The following is a 24,886-nucleotide window of genomic DNA, read 5'->3' as shown; positions in this document are numbered from 1 at the left end:
GATTTAAAAAAAGATAGACAAGAAAATGAAGGTCTGGTTCGCTCCTGGGCCTTATCTGACAGACCAGCACTTGTGACTACTTGTATCAAACAAGATCCATGAAATCACATCAATAGTAGAAATAAAAAAACTACTTATGGAGAAACTTGTGCAAAAGTGTCCCAACTTATTGCCTTGCAATAACCTGGAGGGTGTGGGGGGTGCACGTTTCCTCACATTTCCTCATTCACAGAGCTCAAACAGAGGTAAGTTTCCCAGTTTCTGCCATAGGTCTCAAAACCACTGGAATGCTCTTGAGGGGGGCAGGCATTTGGTTTTTTCAATGTAATACCCATTTAGTATGCTTAAAAATCTCATTTCAGACAATTCAGGCACAATTCATGACTTAGCTGTTATGACAGCATGTGGGTTTTAAGTCTATAGTTCTTTCTAACTTACTCAGTTTAACTCGTTCTGGAGTTCAGGCTTTCCGAGATCAAAGTTTGCAATGTGCTAGGTACAATCCCTCTAGAAAGTACCCTTAAAATATACATTTGTACTGACTTATTTACAAAGTTGCAGAGCTTTGACTCAGGGAGAGAAAGCATCCTCCTTATCTGCTTGAGGAAATGAGTGGTCTGGCCCCTATGAAGCAGATTTTGAGAAAGTGCCAGGTGCAATAAACAAAGAGTTTGCAATTCCCCATTAGCTCCCAAAGCTTACTGAGGCTTTGTCCTACTCCTTGCCACTCTGACTTCACAGGCTCGAAGAAAAACTTGGCAACGCTGCTGCTTTTATGCATGCTAAAAACTGACTGACCACAATGGTGGAACAGAAAATTTCATCCAGCTTTGCAAACCTATCATGAAATTCCGCAAGACACATCAGAAAACATATTGGCAGGATAATGATTGAATATAATGGGAAGAAACTAAGGATCTTTTCTATTCTGCACAAAAAAATCTTGGCATCCACCCCACTGGTAATTTCATCCCACTGTATTTCTCCCAGCTGCTGTGAAGCACTGGTTTGCAGTAGAGCTGCATACTAAGCCTAAAGTATTTGTTATGGCAACCTAGAGAATGATTGGGTATTTTTTCCTTTAATCTGTATAATACCAAATCATACAAAGTTTGACGGTCACTGTTACTCTTCCAACAAAAAAGCATAAATTTAGTGTCTTGGCACCACAGCTCTGCTTTAGTACAATAGTGAGCCTTATCTTTCTCCAGCACTACTACAGGCTTTTATCAAACTCCTAAATACCCTCTGATATATGAAACGTACAAAGTTCAGATCAAAAAGGTTTTTTAAATTCCAAAACTGGATACCAGGTTTGTGGAGCCCGTTTTCCTCCCCCTCCCTGCTGCTCTACATGAGTCAGAGCAAGGAAGAATTCCCACGTCCAGCGAACAGTGCCCATTCTGTTTTATCTTCTATTCAGGCCACAGAATAAAAACACAAATGGATCTACTTTTCACAGGAGGTCAACTGCAGTAACTGTAACTTTATTGACGGAGGTTACACAGGTTAGAAAGGTCCACGTTCTCTCTGATATGCATGCTAAGAACTTCTCGGGGCTAAATCACATTACCCATAGAAACCCTGTAAGATTTGATTTCAGCACGATTTCCTAAATCAGAGCTGTGGGCTGAGTGTGCCCCACATACAGACTGAAAGCCAAAGCCTTGATAAATAAAGCAGACTATGCTTAGACAGAATCAATAAGGAATTAACTTCTAAATCTATGAAGTAACATTTGTTCCATTTCACAGGCTAAAACACACAGACTCCAAGAGGAGAAATGTCCTGTCTGAGACACAGGAAGACTGTGGCAAAACTGAAAACACAGAAGCCATACTTCCTCCCCCACAGGATTTCTTTTTAGCCTATTCATTGCCACAATATAGGTGCTTATCTGCCTTAAAATTACTTTTCTGCTACTACAATTCTATGATCATTACTCCTGCTATAGATCATCTGTGAACCGTGGTAAACTGTGAGGACAACAGGAGAGGAGGCATGAATAGAAGTCAAATTATCAGGTTCTGTGACTGAAAACTCATTAAAAACATTCAGTGTATACAACTGTGAAGTTATTTTGGACAAGGACTTTCCTTTGAAAGGTATTTCAACATTGCCTTCTTCACAAGGGTGCTTGTGTTCACACTGGGACCTCCAGGCACCTCTGTGTGGGTACAAAATGTGTACAGTTGCTTTAAATTTTTGCTTAGCTTGCTTATTTACAGCTTTGACAAAAAGGATTTGCTTGCTAGTAGAAAAGGCTCAAATCATACACTGCAATAAATCATGAAACAATGTCCTCTGAGGGCTTATTTTTACATGTAGAATTACCCATGAAGTTAACATTAAGAAAGAAAAAAAGAGCAAAACAAATGAGTGAGTTTAGATTAATTCCCACTTCTTCATCTGCACCAAAAGGATGACTTCTGTGGTAATTCTTTTTTTTAAATAAGATACTGAAAATGATGAAGATTTCTTTATGATCTTTAACATAAATAAGTGTAGCGATTTTTTTCCCTACGTCTTTATTGCTGTCTTATCTGATCAACAGGGTGTGGTGCAACCAACATCCTCACCAACTGCAACCACCTCCAACCCATGAAAACACATCTTTGAACTGTGTTTCTGATAATAACAAGCCCACGAGACGTCTTCATCTGTACAGACAGAATACTATCCACAACGTGAAAAAGAAGTGTTGCTGGGCAAATTAGTTACTTGCTTTTACTTTTTACAACTTCAGTGCAACTCATGGACACACATCCACATGTGATTTCTACCAACATAAGCACTCTCGAGGCAAACATTTTGTGGAGCTGCAACACAACAGTTTGAATTGTCAGCTGTTCATCATTTGACAATATCTGTATAGATTTAAAGTAATTTTTCAGTAGAATAAGAGCAGAATATGCCACCTAGCAAAAGATGTGCTAGAAATCTGTGCCATCTGCCCAAAACCCAGTATTTGGTTCACTGAACCCTCACTCATACTTTTAAGAATGGATAGAAAATGGAGGAAGAAAAGATGATGATTGGACTGGTCTATGCCCCACAACGAGGGCAATATTATTAAGATTGGTTAGATTTCTTCTCTCACTTGGAATTAAGCAAAACATAACTTTTTTCCAAGAACATAGTAACACAGCTTTAATTATTGGGCTAAATAATTTCTGTCTCTTTATAAGACTCTCTTCCAATCATACAGGTAATCATAACAAAAACATATGTTAACAGGTTAAGGAATTTCTGAGGTAAGGAAGGATATTCCATTTCAGCATAAGCTTCACTGTCGACACTACAAAGATAACCAATTTTACTCTTGGTAAAATGGCAGCCGAGTCTGAGTGGGATGTGAACCCAGAACAACTACCACGTTACTACTCTTGCCAACTTGAGGCAAAAGCTGGCTGGAAGCCCTCGTTCTTCCCAGCATTTTTAGATAGAGGGACGAGTAATCATGTGCATGTGTGTATGAAAAGCTTTCCAAGACGATGGGCTAGCCACAATGCCAAAGTCAAGGTCATTAAAGACGCTGCATATGGAAAGGGTCACTTTGCTAGGAACAGACCCTTTACCAGTGAGCACATCTAATGACTATTCATGATGTCAAAGCAGCTCGCCACACTGCTTTCATCTGCCAGCACAGCACTGCCGATACAAGAATGCTGCAGCTGTCAAGGGAATATATGACTCAATGTATGTATCTTGGAATGGATTCTGTAGGGAGCCTGGCCTCTGTTCTGAGGTATTGGAGAGGATAATTCCCCAAAATGACAATTTTGAGACCACAAAAATTCAAACCACAGCCTTGATATTACAAGAATCCTAGCTGATTTCAGCTGTTACAACAGAAATAACCAGTTATTACACACAAATGTCTCACTGACCAACGTTTAGAGTTTTTTCCTCCCTTTTCCCTCAGTGCTGTTTATCCCATAACCCTTTAAAGGAAAACACAAGCAAGACACATTTCTAGAATTCTCTGCCTTCGTCCTATACTTTTAGATACCTACTAAAATTCTGAAACCAGTAAAGAAAATAATAATTCTACTCCCCCATTCCTAATTCTCAATATAAAGAAGTTGCAATGGCTGATCAATGGAAGTCTCCTTTGTGAAAAATCTCAAGAAAAATGCCCAGGATTCTGGGAAATTGTTCTTAACCTAAAGTTTTGCTGCTTAGTTGCCTTAAGCAATTGAACAGTGGATTCAAACACAAGTGCTAACACATGAAAACTTCTTTGAAGTGTGTTCCTGGGACTCCATCCTTGGGGCAGTAACCCAGTTCTGTTTAGTTTCCAAAGCACGCTGGATCCAAGGAGTGTAGCCCAAAACTTCAGTACAGCAAATAATCTCATTTTAAATTGTCCATATTTCCAGTTTCTTGTGTCTACTTCTGACCAATGTGACCAATCTAAATATAAACTTTGAAAAAAAAAAAACCCTCTGCATTAAAGACTGCATTAAGACCCAGTCTTGAATACTAGCAGTTTATTTACTCTACTCCTAGGGCAACTGATAATAACAATTGACTAATGTAAATTAATAATTTACATTACTTTAAAATAATGTTTCTTGCCCCAGGTAAATAGAATTTTGCAGAATAAATATTAACCTGGCTTTAAATTGAAGTTGAAGAATGAGATTTACAAGTATCTGCACTCAAACCATCTGTGAATACAGAGAAGTGATTAAAGAAAATCTTGTTAAATTCAGCCAGATCAAAGCTTTAGGTCAACACAGACATCTTTTAACCATCTCATAAGTCTCTTGCAGACAGTTCTGTAACATGAAAGTATTATCAGTTCCATAACACAAACCAATTTGTTTTCTATAGAGAACAACCATTATTCTCTGCACATTCAGACACTCTTCAGTGTGGGCACAGTTAGTTCCTAAACCCACTGGCAAGTGGGTTTCAATCACTTCAATATTACCTTTGGGAATTGCCTGTAGAAGCACATTACTTGTTTAAATGGTCAATCCTTAGACGTGAAGTGTTCAGTTTCTATGAATTTTTTTTTTCTAGAATAAACATTAAATAAAAAAAGTAACAGAATTGCAAACAGGAACCAGTGACCACCTGAACCAATGTCAAGTTCAGAGAAGACAAAGAACTCATCTATTTAGTAAAGAACTTACAATTTTTCCCCCAATAAATGAAGATGTTATGTTTTTCCTCAAGTAAGGACTTTGACCAAATCCTACATTCAGTCCTCACTAAGGCTAACAGGCTGCTCACGTAACACATAGCAAGTCACAAAGATATGCAGCAAGTGTTTAATCTTCAGTGGAAAACCTAGTGGTTAACCATGCAAACAAATTATTTAACGTTTTGCTCAGGAATCACTGCATTTCCAACTCCAGAGTGGTTAACATCTGCGTGTCATTTCAGTAACACATACTTATGGTCAGGACATCCAGAGTCTGTATCCCCTACAGCAGAAGTGTGGAAGTTAATGTTTTAAGGCACTTGATTCAACCAGATTATTAAATTTTCCTTCCCCTGTGTATGATCTAACTGAGGCAATTTAGACAACCAGAGCTGGACAACTCATGTTCCCCTTAATGGATCGTGAGTCTACAGAATGCTTAAATTCAGAAAAAGACTGAGAGTAACAACATGCAAATTGACAAAATTGTTGAAGAAATGCAACTTCAGGAAAAATAAGTATCACATGGAATGTCTGTAAAGAGTGATCATGCATAGGATCAAAAATTAAAAGCAATTTTTCCTCTGTTTGTGTGGCCAGCTATAGTATTTCCAGTGTCTTACTAGAAGGCCACTGAATAGCTCATAGTCTTTCCCATCACGAAGATATATAGAGAAAGAAAGAGTTGTACCAGACAGGAAAGATCACAAAGACACATGGAAAAGCAGAAAAAAGCTGCTAGGATAGGAATAATAATAGAAAGTGAAAAAGACAACCTGTTTGCAGCAAATTAAGACGCCATATCTAGGCACAAATGACACACACTAACTTAAATACTCTTGAGAAAAAAACCCTTCTCAATGGAAGGATGAAATTCCTTGTGGAATAATCCGTCTTTGGATGTAAGAGTCATTGATGCTTTGAAGTATTAGGTCAGTGGAGCATTTCTTTCAAAACTGGATGTTGTAATCCAGAAAACACTTCTGGCAACTTCCCTTACGCTTAATATAAAAAGTAAGAACAAAAGATGTACCAAAGATAATTCACTTCTGCGTTTCCAGAGGCAGAGCAAAAGTAAACAAAGGGTTAAAGTGTAAGAGGAGAGGTTGGTTTATGGCTCTGATAAAGCTGGTAGTGACACACAGCCTGTAATTGTCTTTGTGCAGCTCTCCTGCTACAATCACCAGTGCAGTAACTCTGGCTTAGTGTCAGATTACTTCAGCCAAGAAGTCTTCTCCCCATCTGTGGAGCTTCTCTGAAGCTGTCAACAGGGTGGTTCACATGGCCCAAGAACTGAATGACAGGATCTTCTCTCATGACACCATTTCTAATAATTCTGCATCCTTCAGGAGCAAAATCCTCCTCGTAAATCTACATCTACTCCTCCTATTGCTATGAACATAAACTGAAGTTCGTGGAGCACCAAAACCTGAGTTATCAGAACTTGAGCAAAAGTCTTCGAATTTTCCAAAAGTTAGTACCAAAGAATCTGCAGCTGAGTATTTGCTTCTCATCCAGCCATTTTCTTTTGTCGAACCTTTTCTAAAAACACAAATGGAACTACAAAATACCACAATATATGATAAACTGGAAAATGGCACCATACAAGTAAAAAAAAAATCTAAAAGAAGTAAAACTTGGCATGATTTATACTTAAAGGTGCTCTGAAGTGTTCAAAAGTATTCTATAGTGGCATACAGACTTCAATGTAGTCAGCAGATTTTCTCAAAAAAGTATGTACATCATTATTAATGTCATGGACAGAATTTGACAATGTATTATTTACAAGCAACACCACAATTTCCAAAGAGACATGATATGAGCACCCAGTTCAAATTAAGCTTTTGAACATCTCTCACTATGACTTCCCCAAATCCCAAAGTGCACAATAATTCCTTCTGTTGAGACAGGTTTGTCTTGTTACATCACCTTTCTCATAGAGCTCTTCCATGGCTCCCCAGGTTTCAGCTCGGACCTCTCGATTGCTTTTCCCCGGAACATCTGCATCAGGCCAGTGCATTAAATACAGATCTAAAGAAGCCAAGCAGAACCAGACTGCTCAGTAAAGTGTGAGAAAAATAAATACATCGAATCATGTGAAACAGCATTTTCCCTCCATAATGGCTCCAACACATTATCACCATAACTGTTACAAACACTACTCCGTGCTCATTACTGTGCACATCCATTTAGTTTTAATAAATGAATTCTACAACATCTCATTAACAACCAAGGGTAGCAGAAATTCACATAAATTAAAGTGAGAAATGTACATGTATTGGACTCAGAGTTTCAAATGAGATTATCTAAATTTCAAAAATGACAGGACCTATAACTCCTTTATAAGTTTGTAGACACTGCTAGACATTCTGAAAGGGAAATTTAAGAGATACTTGGAAAACAATTACATTTCTATTTACATTCTAACTCCAGATTAAACAGGTAACTGCAGGCATCCCAGTCAAACAGGTCTTGGCCTTTGCTGCATACATTAGTCTGATGAAAAACAGCAAAAGAAAATAAAGGGATGACTGAAATGTACACCATTTTCTTTGTACTTTATAATATTCATTTTTTGGCAGTTCAAATACAGAGTTAAAAAATAAAAAATACCTCAGACTTGTTTCAGTGAGAAGAGGTTTTTGTTCTCTGAATACAGCACACCATTTCTTTACAGCACCTCTTTGAGAAAATACAGATTTTCTGCTTTGTGAATAACAAAAAAAATTGGGAAAAGAAAGAAAAATAATTCTTTTTATTCGCATTTAAGGACTGCATTAATGATTACTATACCAGTGGGCTGGTATATTAGTTTTCCATCTCTAAAAATACAAACTCAACCTTGATTTAAGAGGAAAAGGTAACATGAAATTCTCTCTAATAGCCCAGTTCCAATTTTGGCACATCACTGCAACACTGTTAAAGAGAGTACTTTACTTGAATTAAAAATTTTAGAACAGTACAGAGTTTTGTACAGTAAGATACAGTACAGCTCTATGGAAGAAAAAATTTTGGATGTATCACAAAAACCACAAGCTAAACTTGCACTTTCCAATATCAATAACACATTAGACTTTTAAATACAATTGCTCAGGGAAGCAAATATCACTCATATATAATGATCTGCAGCACCTCAATTTGCATCACATTTAAAGAGAAAGTTGCTCATTCTTTGCTCTTATATACATAAAATCCACTTCCAATTCCATATGCAGTCTTGTTCATTACCAACGCACAAATAATTACTTCCTCTCTAATGGCTCTGAGAAAAGAACTTGTATTTATTAGAAATAAATACCAATACATGGTATTGGAATAAATACCAATTTCTGTGACATTTAACTGAAAACTCATACTGGGAACTAATAAAGCATTCGGTGAGGTTCTGATCAAAAGTCAGGGCTACCCAAACTCTGTCGCCAATAAAATTTCCACTGAGCTATATTAGACATAAACCCAAGGATTAGCACTAGGAACTGCTAATATTAAGTGTTCATTTTGATCCAAAATTATATGTCATTGGTGGTACTTACTGCATAGAGACTGCCATGTTTGAATTTAGACTTTTTTGCTTGGATAAAGCAAATGTCACATATATAAGTAGGTGTAAGTTACTGGTATCTGGTGCCTACCTCACATAAAAATGGAATTATGTATCTTTAATTGCTGCTTGCTCTGTTTTCCAAACCAGACTAGTAAGAACTGCTTAACTATGCAGAAACACACCATTTAGCAAAAATAATCAAACTTCAGCAGAATTTCACCAAAAGCTACTTCTCCAAAAGCCTGACTATTCACTCAGACACCACAGTTTGCAAATGCTCACAGAAATAGCTACATCATGAATTTCCATATGCAGAGATGCATTGTACTCAGTCCAAGAAACTGAAGCACTCTCAGAAAAAGGACTTAACATATTTGATAACTGAAAGATCTCTGGCCTTGGACCTTTAAAAAAAATGCTGCACATCATTCTTTCCTGTATTAGTGTCTTAGGCCTCTTCAGGGTAAACATTATTAGCTGTTGGTCCCTTATTTTAGAAAGGTGATGTTACTAGCTATGTGATGTCTATATCATCCTACTATGTTTGTTTTAATATAGGGTTTCTGTTGAAATAATAATTACTTCACATTTCGAAATATGTGCATTTAGGGCTAGAAAGCCTCTACTGGATCACAAAGCACAGTCCTTCTGGACTGCAAGAAGTGTTCACCAAAGATGTGGGGCAAAGGTACCTTATCTCACAGATAAAGAGCAGAATGGTCTTTGTGCCAGTCATGGGTAAAGCACCCCCAGCACAGCCAGATCTGCCATCTTCTACTGCATCTGGTAGAAAACTTTCCACGGTACCTGCAGGCCAACAAAAACAGTAAGCTCTGCACAAACCCAGGTCTATGATTTCATCTTTATTTGTACACACATTCACACCCTACACCCACACACACTTTCTTTTGCTTAAAATATTTCCCCTCCCGGGGATTGTGAGAACACAAACACTCTTTAATTCATTTTGGAGGCAAGAAATTAGTTTAAAATCATTTATCGAAATAGCTTGAGGTTCTAGTAATCAAGAAATGTGTAACTTTATCACTGAAGGTTTTTATGAACAGACTACATTCTTCCATGTTGAGAACGATGGGGTTTTACTTTGTACCGTGGGAAAGATTAATTAACACCTTGAGCTGTCCTCCAAACATATATTTTTTAAAAATAATCTTAAACTGAAAAATCCACCGTGATTCACAGTATTGGGATGCACTTGAGAAAGAATGAAAAAACCTCCCAACATTCACAATCAATTTTTATATTTAACACCTTTTTAAAACATCCTTTGCAGGCAATCAAGCTGTAATGGTGCAGTGGTAAACGAGGGCCTGAAGTTCATTTAAATGTCAAGGCACGGTGCTGCTTTCACACATACATTTAAAATAGAACAGCTTATTACTTCTTAGCGGTTGCAGCACCTACAATCAACACAGTTCCTCTTAACTGGAAAGTGCAGGGCCATTTTACAAGTTTAAAAGCCAACAGTGTGTTGTTGTGGAAATAAAAGTTTGCAATTCTATTGAAATTCCTAATAAAATATATAAAAAAAGTCCAGACTGACTAAAACAAACGTAGTTGTGAAGAACAAGCCCTGCCTTATATCACACCTAAAAGCAAAAGAATATTTTCCATTGTTTCCCAGTTATCTTAATGCAATTATCTTCTCTCCTTTTCTCAATAGTCACTGTACTTAGTATTGACATGATGTGTTTTCCTCTCCCACTAAATCTTTGTATTTTATTTTGTTCTATTGAACGAGGATAAATGTGAAAAAAAAAAACAAACAACAAAGTGTTTTGAAGCAACTCAGAACCTGAATGATGATAATATACCCATTCCATGTGATTCATCTATTACACTGAATATGCTGAGAGTGCATTTGTCCAGCTGGGGATTTGTGATAGGCCAGATTTGCCTGAACGGGACAAACTCGGAACAGTCAAAAGGAAAATAAAATTGTTTATGAATTCCGTAACCCACAAATCACATTCAAGAAGTTATTTTGGAGGTTAGATCCAAATACCAAGGAATGTATTCTGCTACTGCCAAACCTGTAAGATCTGCTGCCATTTCATACTGGTTTACTGTGTCTGCTAGTTGAGGACCACATTTAGAAAATGCAAGGAACAGAATATCTGTTACAACCACTGCCCACAAGTAATACAAATTTCCAGCACATCATGGATATATAATCTACCAATTCAAATAAAAATCCTGGAACACTGCTCTCCTAGCACCATTTGCCTCAAAAGTGTTTATTGAAAAGGCCCCATAACACATATGTTACATGGAGCACTTTTTCTCTTAAAAAGCTGTGACTGCTTTCAACAGTTTATCTGTTTCAACAGCTGGCAGTCTACATACTGATAATGCTTGGATTTAGTAATTCCTGTTAGATTATTTCCCAGGTCCCTAAGATGGAACTCAACCTTATCCCTCTCAGAGCAGTGCAGATCACACTGTGCTTAACAGCAACTGTGGAGTTGATACAACAGAGATTAAACTCAAGTAGCCAAAGCTGTTGCTCCACCTGCCATCCCATCCTCATGGAGGTCACCATCCTCATACACAGATCGGTGACTTGCACATGAAGTATTTCCAAAGCCATCACACTTCACAAACTGTCAAGTTAAAGCAAGCTGAAGCCTGCATTGATTTAGGTCACTATGGCAGACTGAGTGGTTCAAGAATAGCTTTAGAAATCTTTCAGAAATCTCTCTATCAGTGGAAGCAAGGTGGGAAGATGGGTGAGGTTATTAAAAAAAACAAACAAAAATAAAAAAAGGGAACAAATCTAGTATGGAGACAAATTGCATAGGCAGCTGTGATACTCCCTTAGTTTGCCTTAGAAATAGGAGCAAAAGAAGTTTCAGGTCTGAACACAATCCAAGGACTCGCTCACATGGTGACAGCATTCGTGCATTTCTTGCTCTCAGATATTCTCTTCCTTCTTTCAGGTATTTCTGCTTAGCAGTAAATATGTAATATGTAAACTCAGTATTTGTGTGAGCACCTACTTCAATCAGTCTTACTGATTTCTACTACCTGAGAAAATAAAACCAACTTACAGTAGTGGAAGGAATCACTGAAACAGACTTCTTGGAAGTGAGTCAAGTTTTCCTCTCATCGACATTCAGCACCAGTACCAGAGCAAGCAGAAGAAAAAAGAAAGCAAACACAAAATAACAAGCAGAAAGCAGAGAGGAGGAATAATGTTATTTCTCAAGTTAAAGGAGATAGTCAGGGCTTGAAAGTTGGTTTATGAAAGTCTCATTACAGTGATGTGCATTTACACTGGACAGACAAGAAGAAATCCTAATTCCTTTTGCATTATTCTGTACCTGTGGAGGAAGTGAAGGGATACATTTCCAGAAAGAATGAAGCCAAAGATGTGCATACAGGTATCTGTCTTTAGCAGATATAAGAGCTTTTCCCTGTTCATCTTGCAAAGTACCCAAGCAAAACAAGCCACTAAACATAGCACACAGCTGCCACTAATATTATATGTTACTAATTCAGAGAAATTCATACTTCACAAAAGCTGTTCACTTCCTCATCAAAGTTTATTGCTAAAATGGGGATGGGGTGAGGAAAGAAACAAAATGAAGGTTTTCAGGACATTGACAGGCAGGACACTGATGATTAGGTCAACGGTTTCTTGAATATCAGCATAAAGATTATCTCCACCAGTGTCATTATTTTAGATTATTACTTTAAATTCATCTTCCTCTACCTCCATTTTCTTCTCATTGCTTCAGAAGAAGCAGCAAATACCATATTTATTTTCATCAAGTATCTCCTCTCTTATGGCCTGTTGCAAAGAATTAATTGGCATCACTATGGCAGCTCTTTGCTTGTCTAATAAGGGAGTACCAAGATCACATTTTTTACTAAAAGAAGTTTATGATAATATTAAATTTGAAAGTGCATCTGTGTTACTTAGATTTAGTTTCAGTTTTCTAAAGTCTTGCAAATACTTCTAACATTTTCCCCAAAGTATATTGCATCAGACAGACCAATCCACAGGTAGTATTCTGAATTTCAAAGAGTTAATAGACCTACAAAGAAAGTTTTAGAAAGGAGTCTCACTCCTTGAGGAAAAGAAAACAGGGTACAGAAGAAACCAGGCATTTTTGCTACCCTGTTGCCAGTATCTCATTGTAAAGTTTATGAATCCTTGTTTTATAGGTTTTGGGTGTTTTTAGCAAAAAATATAAAACCCACGTAGTTGTTCCTCAAGGAATTTAACAATGAGATAAACCTTCACAAAATATACCTTGGTCTGTTTTAAAACACTTGCAACAAGAAAAAACTCCGTGCTCTCAACTGTATGCATGTGAACTTTAGCTAGAGAACAAACAGAACAAGAAACCTGCAGGCGTGTAAATAAAGGCAGAATTTGGGTTCTGTGATCTATCCGTAACTTTTTTTCAGGAATTCATTCAACTTCGTGAGTGCTCACGTGGAAGGCACAATAAATGAGCTACATGCAAAGGTTCATACCAAGATATTCAACGCCAAGCCTTTGACATGACTCCAAGCAGGCCTTTTTTGTGCTTTCGTAGCCGTAATCACCATGCCAGAGTTTGGTAGTTATCCAGAGATCCTCTCGCTTCACGGCACTCTCTCTGATGGCCTTTTGGAGGAGAGATTCGCAGCCGTATCTTTTTGCTGTGTCAATGTGACGAATGCCACATTTTTGCAATGCGTGGACCACTGCGCTGTGGGAATAGCCACCTTGGTGGGAAGTACCTAAACAAACAAAAAGCAGAAGTGAATTGTCAGCAGTGAATTATGAGGGACACATTTTATAATGCTTCTTAATTTTTGCTTCTTTTTTTTTTTAGTATATTGTCACAGACCCTTCTTATTCAATTTTCATTTCCCAAGAGTAAAAAAAGAAAAGTGAACTGACAGATCTCTAAGTTAGGAAATACATGAAGTGGGAGAATGTTGATGTCAATCAGAAAAAACTCCATCAAAATCAAGTATCAACAGCATCTAAGTGTAAAGAAGTGATTTAAGGAATCAGGTTGGAAATCATCCAGAGAAAACACACCAACACTGTGGAAAATTAGTATATGGCACTTAATTTTCATGCAGAAGCGTAACATTTACAGATGAAAATATTAAAAAACCCCAAACAACTTTAAAAACAATTTGCTTTATGAAAAGCATATTCTGAGACCTATAATTGGTTGAACTCCTGGTAGCTCCAAGTTCTTATTGCATTGTACAATCCCAGAGCAGGCCAAACTGCAGGTGCAATTCACATAATGTCAAGCTCAGCAGTAATCTAAACAATGGAATGCTACACAAGAGTTGCAGAATGGTCATGCAGGGAGTTTCATTAACAAAGTGCCGGTACTGTCACTGGGTAGGTATTCACTGGACGTGTATTTTGCATGTGGAGGGAACGGAAGGAGGAGGAGACTCAGCAGGAAAAGCAACCAGCAGGAGACTGTCAGATAAAGAACAGGTTGAGAGCAGGGAGATGATGTTTCTCCTTACGCTTTCCTGTTAGTTGTTTTTCCTGCTGTGAGCCCCTCACCCATCCACCCTCACTCACACGCTTCCCACAAACAGTATTTTCTACAGTTTGTTGGAGGAAATGCTCGGTCAGTTCCAGTCAGCTACCACAGCCACCTCCTTCCAAGCTGATTATTGGTACTTAAAGGCCAGAGTGCCACAAACAAGAGCTGGCATGAAAATGGATCCATCACTGACTTCAAAAGGGCCCTGAACAGTCGTGAACAGTCAACTGCTGAATCTAAAATAAATATCTAAATAAATAAAGGACTTCAGGTCAAAGAATAATATAAAGTGAAATTTGTATCTGCTCTCAGCTTTCTCCTTCCCTCCAAACACAGTATTTATTTCTACACTGAACACTCTCTGCACATTAGGAAATTACCTCATGTAAATGGTCACCCAGCCTGGCAGGAAAAGGACACAAATGCAACCACCATAGGTTCTCCTTAGAGCCTCCCTAACCTGAACTGGGGAGAGAATGCCTGTGGGAGGCTGCAGACCTTTCTCACACAGGTTTAACACTGCATGCAAGAGTGACAACTTATGAAAGTCCCACTTGCATGTAAGGCAAGCCAGGTTCTCCTAAACGCTTATCATTTTTGCTCGTTCCTAACCTTAGAAGGCAAAACTCAACGCTCCAAGTCATGTAACCTAAGATGTAATATGGTCTGATATCCCACCCCTACCCCTGAGGATCATGACATTCTGCCCATCACAATGGGTCAGTTTCCACTTTAAGCCAGGCAAAATGAGGAGCGGTGAATTCTTGACGTACCTTCATGGATTTTAAAGTGATGAAACACTGTATTCCTACAACTTTGACATGAGTATTGTAGGTAATTTACTTTCCAAATGCAAACAAAGTTTTAATGTTTGAAAAGTCAAAAATTTAATCTTTTTTTTCAATAGCCACTAATTATGATCACTAATTGGCTTAATTTCTGAGCCAACTAGAAACATGTCTCTGTAACTCATTCTATGTGACAGTAAGGCAAGCTAAGTCAACTTACGTTTTCAAAATAGCTATTGCAAAATCTTCATGAATGTTTAAGAATTTCAGATGACTGCAGTGCTACTACACTGCAATTAGGGGCACAGAATAGATACACAATTTTACATTATTCAAATCCTAAAGTAATTTTATTAAAGAATTATATAACTAGCATAGAAAAATTACTATACTTTCTCATAACAAACGCCTCACTTTTAATATGATGGTATTGGTGCAAAATAAATGAGGTTGTAACTATTGTGTCTGTTTCTGGCTGAATGGACATTTCTGAGCACGGAATGAATGGAGTTCATTTAGAGGTCTTGCAAATGGACTCAGACTCCTTTCATGCATAATGGATTTCAGTAAGAACATTTAGGACAAACAACTTTTTTTTTCCTTTTTTTTAGTTTAACTCTTTAAGTTAAAGGGAGAGAGTGGAAAAGAAAGAAAATTCAGAATAATTCTGTTATTGTACCCCATTCAGTGATGGCATGCACACTTGTTACACAGGAATTAAAGACAGCAAGATCAGTCCAGAGGGATTTATCTCAATTTCTATGCCTAAAAATGAACTACAACAGTCCTGGGGCACTAAACAGTAATTAAAAAGAAAGCTTAACAGTTATTTAATATTACCATTTTGCAAGTCAACTTAATCATAAACAACAGGTTGATAAGTTAATTATGTTACTAACACAACAGCTTCTAGACTTTAGGAATTATAATTTTCTTATGTTTACTCATGTGATTAAGTATGTTACAATTCATAGATGCAGAAGGATGAGAAAAGAAGGTGGACTGACTGAAATTTCTGTGGTTTTTTAATATTAGAAATCCAAACTTATGTGAACACATTAACATTTTCACATGTTTGGGATGACCCTTTGTTCACAGAGATATAATTCACACTATACATGTATATTTAAAGACAAAATCCAATCTTGCGTTTAAAACTAACATGAACTAGCACCCATTCCATCCCCTTATTGTTTCCAAAAATATTTTATTAATAATTTTTTTTTCCTGAGAATTCTCTGGTAAAAAACAGGAATTCCTTTTAAGAAATAATGTCAAATATAAATAGGTCTGGAAAAGCTCCCTACTTTTTAGCTTTAGTATTTTAACTTGTTTTCTTAGGAAATAGCACTGTTCTCTCATTGACTGAACCAAGTTAAATTTGACAGATCCAAAGATGTCCAAGATATTTACACTCGGATTTTGTGAAAATTGGTGGTTGTGAGGGATAAGGATACTGCAGAGAAAATATGGATAGGTCAAAGGACACAAAGCCATTGAAAACTTGGCTTAATCAGTTACGTTGTTATTTTGCTACAGTTACTCATCACTTTCTTGGTACCCTGAAGAAGGCTGCTATCAAATCTGGGGTGAGAAACATGCTCTGACAGCCCATAAAAAGTTCCAAAGATTATTAGGAAGGCAGAATCTTGTTCACAATGCAGTTGCTACAGGGAAAAAACCCTAATCAGCAACACTTTCCCCAAACCCTCAAAAATACAAACCCAACAACATTTGCCTCCTTGAACCCACTAAAAATGTAAAACAACTGCCAAACCAAAACGCAAGCCCCTGTCCCAGATTTAGGCACCATCTCAGCTGACTCTCAGCCTCATTAAACTTTCTGTTCTCCTTCGCGGAAGCTGCAGAACTACAGACACAGATCCAAAGCACCAGCAGTTTTTCAAAAGAGAACCAGGACCTACTTTCCCTCCCTGCTTTCTCGCCTCCTTTGTGGAGAAGGGTGTCTTCATGTTCTTTGTGAAGTGTGAAACGATTATTTATCTGAAAATACAAAGATGTTCTGCGACATAAATAACTTTGGCTACTTGAATTCAGTGGAATAACATCAGAAAAGTTCCTGTTAGTGAAACCACAGCCAGAATATTTAGAGGTTGCATCAGAGATTAACGATCGATCTTCTGACATCAGTACCCGGTACTAAATTAAAACAATTGACAAACAAAACACCTGCAAAAATGCCCATTCCTTTCCTGATTTACCTCTAAGTATTCACTTAAGAAAAGAACTCTCAAAAGCAAAAGCTCAAACATCCTTTAATTGATGATTAGACGCTCATTGTGGACACTGTATATGCTATTGTATAGCATAATAGGCTTGAAATACCTGGTGCTGTTAGTTTTATTTTTACTATTTCAACAGTATATCAACAGAAACAAATATGAATATATGAAATTTTTTGCTGTTGATATACTTTTAGTCCCTTAATCACACTATGAGCAAATTCAATGATAAAACATAAAAGGTTGACTATACACAGTGCAAATGAACATATAACACATTTCAAGGTTTATTGCTAGTCCATTCACAAAACCACATGCCTCTTCTGTGGAATTGCTCAAGGACAGAGAATCCTTCCTTGCTGTCCTTGCTGCCTGTCTTACATCCTCCTCCTCATTCTGTATTCATATGATCCTCTGACAAGCTCATTCCGATTGTTAAATGGCCAAACAAAAAAGTACAGTTTTAGGGTTATTCATGAACCTGAATAACTTCCCAGAGGGGAAAAGCCACTTTTTCAGGCAAGGGATGAAGCACAAAAACCCTTTAGCAGTAGCAGTTAAATAATTTGATCTAACAAGTGCTTTTATTAAAATTAAAAGAAAAATAAAATCACAGTTGTCTTCAAGACAACCAACAAATGCTCAGAAAGACCATCTCCAGGAACTTGTCTCCTGGAGCCTTTCTATTACTTTGTATTATTCCCCAACACCATCCCCAGAGCTGCTCTTAGCCAGGCAGATAATGTCAAACTAATTTTCTATAACCTCAGCACTAGAAGCCAAGTACTCTTACTGCATGTTTTGGCATAGTTTTATCTTAACAGGGTCAGCTACTCTGAAAATCCTATTTAGCATCACATGGCAATGTATTCATAGCATCCTCTCTCTTCTGGAGTGTAGGGCTTTCCTCTGTAGCAGGTGAAGTCAAAGTCAACCTCACTATGAAGCTACTATTATAATACTCTACAATTTTCATAAGGTGACTAGAGAGTATTTCAAGTTACGGGATCCAAATTAAATCATAATTAATTTTACAAAATAACTTGGATATTTTATTCAGAGTCCAAGACCGGCACCCAACGTGTGTATAAAACAGGGTAGCTGCCCTTGAGGGAATGCAGCCTATGGAGACAATGGGCTGTTGGAAGAACTGGTAGGACAACACCAATGATCAGAGAAAGGCCCTGAGCAGACTCACACTATATAACCAATGGTTCTACAATTGGTCAGAACTAAAGCAGCACATAGGCTTATCTAAAAGTCATTTAAGGCAAGTTTCTCTTGCCTCTGTAAAAGTTATCTGGATTCTGGGTATTTTATATATTTTAGTACATTAGTTTTACTTCAGTAACGTTTCTCCCTCTTTTATTTTTCTGTTTGCTAAATATGATCCATTGCTTAGTGCAAAGCTGTCACTCTGGGACTGTTTTTCCCCTCTGCAACTCAGAACCCACTCACAGGATTCAATAACATGAGCAAAAAAAGTAGGCAAGCATGATTTTAAACTCTGCAATTCTACTCAGGCAAGTCTTCACAGGCACCAAGAAACAAAATGCAGGAAAATACAGTCTCGCCGCAAGGCAAAAGGGTAGGAGAGAGATATTACGTGTTTATTATGTATCCAGGGAAAGGGAAGCCAGAATTGCTAGTTTTCTCTCTTCCTGAGAGGAAGGAAGAAATGGCAATGAGCCACTGTTGACAGAAGCACTCTATTCCCTCCATCCCATAGAGGCTCTGACTGTAAGAGATATTAAGATCATCTACTGTAAAATGACCACACATTTCTGCTCACTGACCTACCATTTACGTAGTCAGAACTTCAGAAAAGAAGGCAGGTGTAAGAGCAGCTTCTCAGAATGTGTCTCATGACAATGCCAGAAAGTCTGCAAGCAGTGTCCAACATTAGCAGGATGCTATTGCCCTGATATGGCACCAATCCACTACTGTACTTCTGGCAGCACCAATTCACTATCACCCAAAAAATGCAAATATTTTTTTCAGTAGGAGTAAAGAGATTTCCACTGGTAAACTGCCAGCTATTTAAATTATTTAGCTGTAGTATATAAATATTTTAATCATGCAGAACTTATCAATAAAATCTGGAAAGAGACCTATACATTTGAAAGGCAATTATAAATGTGTAATTCATGTAGAAATTTCATAAGCAGAGCTGCAGCACACATTTATTTAAATGCCTTTACACACAGACTGCCAAATCTTGGAGCCTTTTCTTTCACTCCACACTTTCCCACCACCGTGAGAACTATTTCTCATTAACAACCAAATTGGTTTCAGATGCTCTGCTATAAGATGTTACCTTAGAAACCATTTGGTAAAAGACTGTGGCTTCCTTCCATAGAAATCTCAAGCAGTGAAAAGGCAGATTTTCTGGCATAAATCAAATCCAATTTCTAGGGTTCACTAAACCTTTTCTCCTCAGAATAATGTTTTGTGACTAGATCTTAGCAGTTAATAGTGCACGAAGAATTGCTGGTGTGAACCAGTTTTAAATTATTTTCATTCTATTTCCTTTGTTAACTCAATTGAAATTACTTCCAGTACTTACCATACCTTGATATAACTTTTAACTTCATAACTAATAAGGATATTTACTAGGTACAGCAAATAAACAGACTGAACAAAAATTTTGTCTTCCTCCTCTTTAAAACATGTCCTTAACCTACTCTATCTGATAAGGATGACATTAATTGATTAGCAAAATCAGACATTTGGAAATACTTCACAGTAAGTGAGACAGATCTGTGACAATTTTTTCCTCTTCTAAACAACTTCCACAAAAAAGAACAATAAAAAGAAAACAGAATTAAGCCCATACTCTGTACTTAAGTAGAACATTACCATAATCACTCCTGCTGAGAAAAGGTGACTTAAAAAAAGCTCTGTAAATAATTTATGATTAAGCATAACCAACATAAAGTTATGTAAAGGGACAGCAAATTTAAGAAGCGTTGCTGAACATGAGACCAGTACTTCAAAACTGCTTAAAATATTGTAAAGATAATATTAAGAAAAATTACAAAAAGAACTGTGACTTTTAGTGACACAGCTTTACACATACAGTATTTACCATTGTGAGATCCTAATTCAAGACAACGTTTAAGCTGATGGCTAATTTTGGACATAACAGTGCCCTTTGCTCAGAGTGCAGAGCAAGTGCAATTGTGAATCATGACAGATCCCACTTCTGCACCGTCCCGTGACACTGCGAGGTCTGAGCCTCGCCATGTCCCACTGCTGAGTTCCAAGGACAGGAACAATCCAGACACCCCTGGTGCAAACTAAAGCTGAACAATAAGGAATGTTTCTGACCAAACGCTGGCTTTCCCCCACATCATTTAAGAATTTAAAATGCATTTTCTCCAGGTTTCCAAGACAAATAACATCTCCTGTAGCCCCTCCCCTCACACTGCACGTTCAGCCTCAGAACATGAAGCATTAGAATGCACTGCATTTCCATTCAGGCATTAACAATGAGAAACAGACCTTACAGTTATGGAACTGCTGCAAAGCCACAAAGATGCCTTGCCTTTTTCTTTCCCCTCTCCCCCCATAATGAGGATTTTGTACCGCTCTCTGTGCTGGGGTACTTTGCATACACATTAGAACTGAAGTAAGTTAAGGAATTAGCACCTCCCTTCTCCCCATTTGGAAGCACGAGGAACTGCAGCAATTTAGGTTACAGCAGCATGTGACATCACCATTCAACGCTGCCAAAACTATGCTAGTGAGCTCTGGCAAACAAAAAAAGTATGAAGACTAAAATCTGCTACGTGAAGGTTGAAAGATAAAGTTTAGCTTTCCTTTTTTCCCCCTGCAAAGTTTGGTGTAATTTTTCTACACTACAGAAACATGGTTAAAGACAAAAGTTCTATACACGGGAGTTTGCTTCGCTGTTAACTTCAAACTGCTTACAATCTATACACGGGAGTTTGCTTCGCTGTTAACTTCAAACTGCTTACAAATCATTTGTTCTTCTCATGGACGATTAAGTTCGCAACATTTAAAAGTATTAATGGCAACAGGAAAGTTAAAAGCATACACACGAAGTGCCTCTGCTTACACTGATAATAGCTTTAATTATTAAACAACGACAGAAACCTAAACTGGTTTATTACTTAGATTTAATGAAGGACATTTAAAATTCATCTGTATCACATCACCAACAGAGTGATTACCAAAAAAAAAAGAAATCCAGCCTGAGAAAGAAGCTATTTTTCTGCTATGAAATCATCGTTCATATGCCAGAATATAAACAAAATCCCCAGCAAAAATATGAAAACCTAACCTAACCTCCTAGATTTGTAGGTGCACAAAGAGAACAGAGACAGAGCAGCAATTTCCCCCAGGTAAAAAATATTTCTGTACTGTGTACACTCTGATATAAGCAAAAGTTGGCTCAGCATTTTGCCCCAGATGCTTTTATGAGTAGACTTTAAAACAACATTTGTTGTTTGTACAGCATTCAGTCACTTTTAAGGAATAAAACAGCACCAGGCTGGAAGTAGGTAAGTTCAAAGAAAGGAAGGAAGGTAGGAGCTCACCAGGTTTAATCAGGTAGGAGAGGATAATGTTTAGTCCCACTGTCTACAAACCCACAGCTGCCTGGGCTATGGCCACATTTTGTACTGGACAGAAGTTAAATATCTGCAGGCCCTCAAAGCTCAAGTACAACTTCTCAAGTCAGATCTACTGAAACAGTGGGTGAATTGGGACAGAAAGATTTATAGAGGTGGCATTTTGTTCATCACAAGAGGCTGTTAAGGCAACTTGGTAACCATGGGTGAGAAGCAAAGCCCCGACAGAATAATAAAAAAAAATGGTTGAAACATAAAACAAAGGGAAGAAATAAACAGCCAATTCTTAGCAGGGGATAAGATTAATAGGGGGGAGTGCCATAGGTCTTGGTATCAGGATCACTGTTCCATAAATTTCTTTAAGAACCAAAGCCATGAAGAAACAAGAACCATGAATAAAAAACCAGGCAGTAACAGTAGAAAATGACAAAAAGTGAAGGCTTGACTCTGTTGCCATTGAACTGAAAAGCAAAACCTCACTTTATTCCAGTCCCAGTAGGACTGGGTCTGTTTTGACCCCAGCTACATTTAAGAATGAATATGAGCAACTCTAGGATTAAGAAGTAGGTAACTGGATTACTAATACATAACAGAAGGGAATGTTAAATACTTCCATTCAGCATTATGATTTAAGTTATATGTAGCATTTTCACTAAAAAAACCCAACACAACCTAATACAATGCAATTGGAGCAATCTGACTCTTTGCTGTTCTCCAGGAAACATGTGTTGTGAAAAGAACTGAGAACAATACAAGCAGTCCTGAGTGGCTGCAATGCAAATGATGCAATGTCTTAATGCAATCAGCAAAGTAAAAATCAGGAAAATCTTACTTTTAAGATATATCTACTTAGATAAAAGTACAGTGGAATATCAGGAATATTATCTATGGAACACCCTGAAATGAGGACAGAGATATTTTAATGGTTTCCCTTGACTATGGAGGGATTTTGTGTGTATTATTTTAACATCTTAGTAGTGCAACATACCGACAAATGCAGTAAAAAAGCAATTTAAGCAAGCTACTAGTGCTGGAAGTTAATCAACATCATATTATTTATTGAATCGATTTTTATTCTTCCCAGGCTTTGGCTGTTTGATGAGAAGCTGCTTAGAGCAGTACCTGACTGCTTTCCCAGCTACAGTACCTAGCATATGACACTGCCCATTCTGGAATGGCCCTCTGTAACAAACATTATTACTATTAATAAAATACTCACTGTGTGTGTCATGGGTAAGGCACAATGAATGCAAAGACTTGATTATTTCATTTAGTTTAATTGCCTGTCCTGATGCCCCCTCCCAAGCAAGCATGCAATTAATTTTATACTTTAATAGGAGGAGATCATTAGAGAACTTTTTGTCTCATCAAGTTGTTATTAATTCTAGCTGCTCCAAGGATTACATAGAAAGCAACTTTACACAAAAACCGTCTATGAATATTTGGTATCACCAGCTCATTTTGTCAGGAAATCACTGGCTATTTGACCAACCCACCTGAATGTAATTACTACTGTCTCTAAAAAAAACCCCACAATAAAACAACAGACAAACAAAAACACACCAAAGAACCCCTCTTCTAATATAACTACCATATCATGGGCATGAAGAGAGTTTCAATAGAAAGTGCCAAAACAAGCCTTAAGAGATGTCAACCATTCAGCATATGACCTTGAAAAAGCTTCCTAATACTTCAGTCACAGGAAGAAAAGCCCCTCTGCTACTGAATTATAATCAAATGCTTTAAATGGTAGCATTTTCACCCCTCAGACTTTTAACAAAACAAAACAAAACAAAAGTGACAACTTTCTAAGTGGGGGGCTTCCTACTTAGCAGCAGCAAGCATGAACAATTCAAATTGTATTCATTTTTCTTCCAAAACTGGATGAGGGTGATACTGTGTGCACCATTTTAACAAGCCATCTATTTTTGAGGATGCTGCTTTAGAGAAGAAGCACCAAGTATCCTGCAGTTAAGACAATGTATGAATATGTAGTTTTCTACAGCTATCTTATTAGCAAGATAGAGAATGTATCCTTTTTCTAAAGCAATCTAAAGCCATTATGAGGTAATGTACTCTCTGGGGCATAGTTTGACACTTGATACAAATATTAGGGCCAAAATCCCAACTCATTTCAGACTTGAACCTACTCCAGTTCAAAACAGCCTTGGTAATGAAAATTGACCATAAACATGCCTGACCCTGACATGAATAATATTGGCTAACACAAATGTTAGAATTGAACCATGAGAAATACAAAGTTATCAACAGTTTTTATAATCAAAATTTAGCTATACAACATATTTGCAACACAAAGGCTGCCTTATAATTGTTTGGTGTCTCAGGAAAGTCAGCATGTTTCACCATTGCCAACAGACTTGTCTTTCTGCTGGACACAAGACAGATAAAACACAATATGAATATGCATCTAAGTAAATATGGAATTCTGGATATACGGAATTTGGCATGTTAATCCAAGTAACCCTTCAGACTGAGCATAACTTTTGCATGCTCCATGGCCTTCTCTGAAATAAAAATTCATCTTTCTCATAGGAGATTTCAATGGAAATGGATCCTCCTCAGTAAGAGAGCACAGAGTCCCAGAAAGAGAATGGTAACCTACTGAAAGACCACTTAACCTCCTTCCTCTCCTCTCCTCTCCTCTTTCGCATCAAACCATGACCAACTTACTGAATTTCTCCTACACAACTCTGGAAGCCAAAGCAGCTGTGGCACAGAAAGCCATTTAAAAAAAAGAAACCCAACTAAAAAAACACCACCAAAACCACCTTTGGTAACTGAAGCCAGAACAGAAAGAACAGGTATTTTGACAGAATGCCATCCCAGGCTGCTGTTGCACTCTCTTGAGTAACATGTTCTGGCCAAGAAGCACATCACCTGCCCCCTACTTCAGCTCCCAGCTACTACAAAAGGGGTTTCATTACTTGGAAATAACTTGCATACCTGTCTGAGCTGTCTTCCAGTTGACACAACTGGATAGGTGCAACCATCTTAACAGCATAT

At 37.6% G+C, this 24,886-nt stretch overlaps 1 protein-coding gene and 1 long non-coding RNA gene across 3 annotated transcripts in view; both read right to left on the bottom strand.

Moving 5' to 3' along the window:
• LOC126635496 (uncharacterized oxidoreductase ZK1290.5-like) overlaps positions 1-24,886 on the bottom strand; it is a 44,274-nt gene that overhangs the window by 15,259 nt on the left and 4,129 nt on the right. For both annotated transcript variants that reach the window (XR_007627728.1, XM_050306821.1), the window contains exons 2-3: positions 13,206-13,454; positions 7,085-7,186 (exon numbers count right to left, since the gene is read on the bottom strand). Coding sequence is in view for 1 of the 2 variants with exons in the window: in XM_050306821.1 (XP_050162778.1) it covers positions 7,085-7,186; positions 13,206-13,454 (351 nt within the window). In the remaining variant the exon portion in view is untranslated. The remainder of the gene's footprint in view (positions 1-7,084; positions 7,187-13,205; positions 13,455-24,886) is intronic.
• On the bottom strand, positions 7,195-13,199 carry LOC126635498 (uncharacterized). The gene is made up of 3 exons (XR_007627729.1): positions 11,771-13,199; positions 9,392-9,506; positions 7,195-7,858 (listed from the first exon to the last, which is right to left on the bottom strand). It is a non-coding gene; the product is annotated as an uncharacterized LOC126635498 (long non-coding RNA).

The sequence above is a fragment of the Myiozetetes cayanensis genome, unplaced genomic scaffold, assembly GCF_022539395.1.
Source record: "Myiozetetes cayanensis isolate MyiCay16 unplaced genomic scaffold, myiCay2020 scf12, whole genome shotgun sequence".
In the NCBI taxonomy this organism is placed as follows: Eukaryota; Metazoa; Chordata; class Aves; order Passeriformes; family Tyrannidae; genus Myiozetetes; species Myiozetetes cayanensis.
Note: the sequence above shows the minus strand (reverse complement) of the source record. Positions and strands in the feature narration are given on the sequence as shown.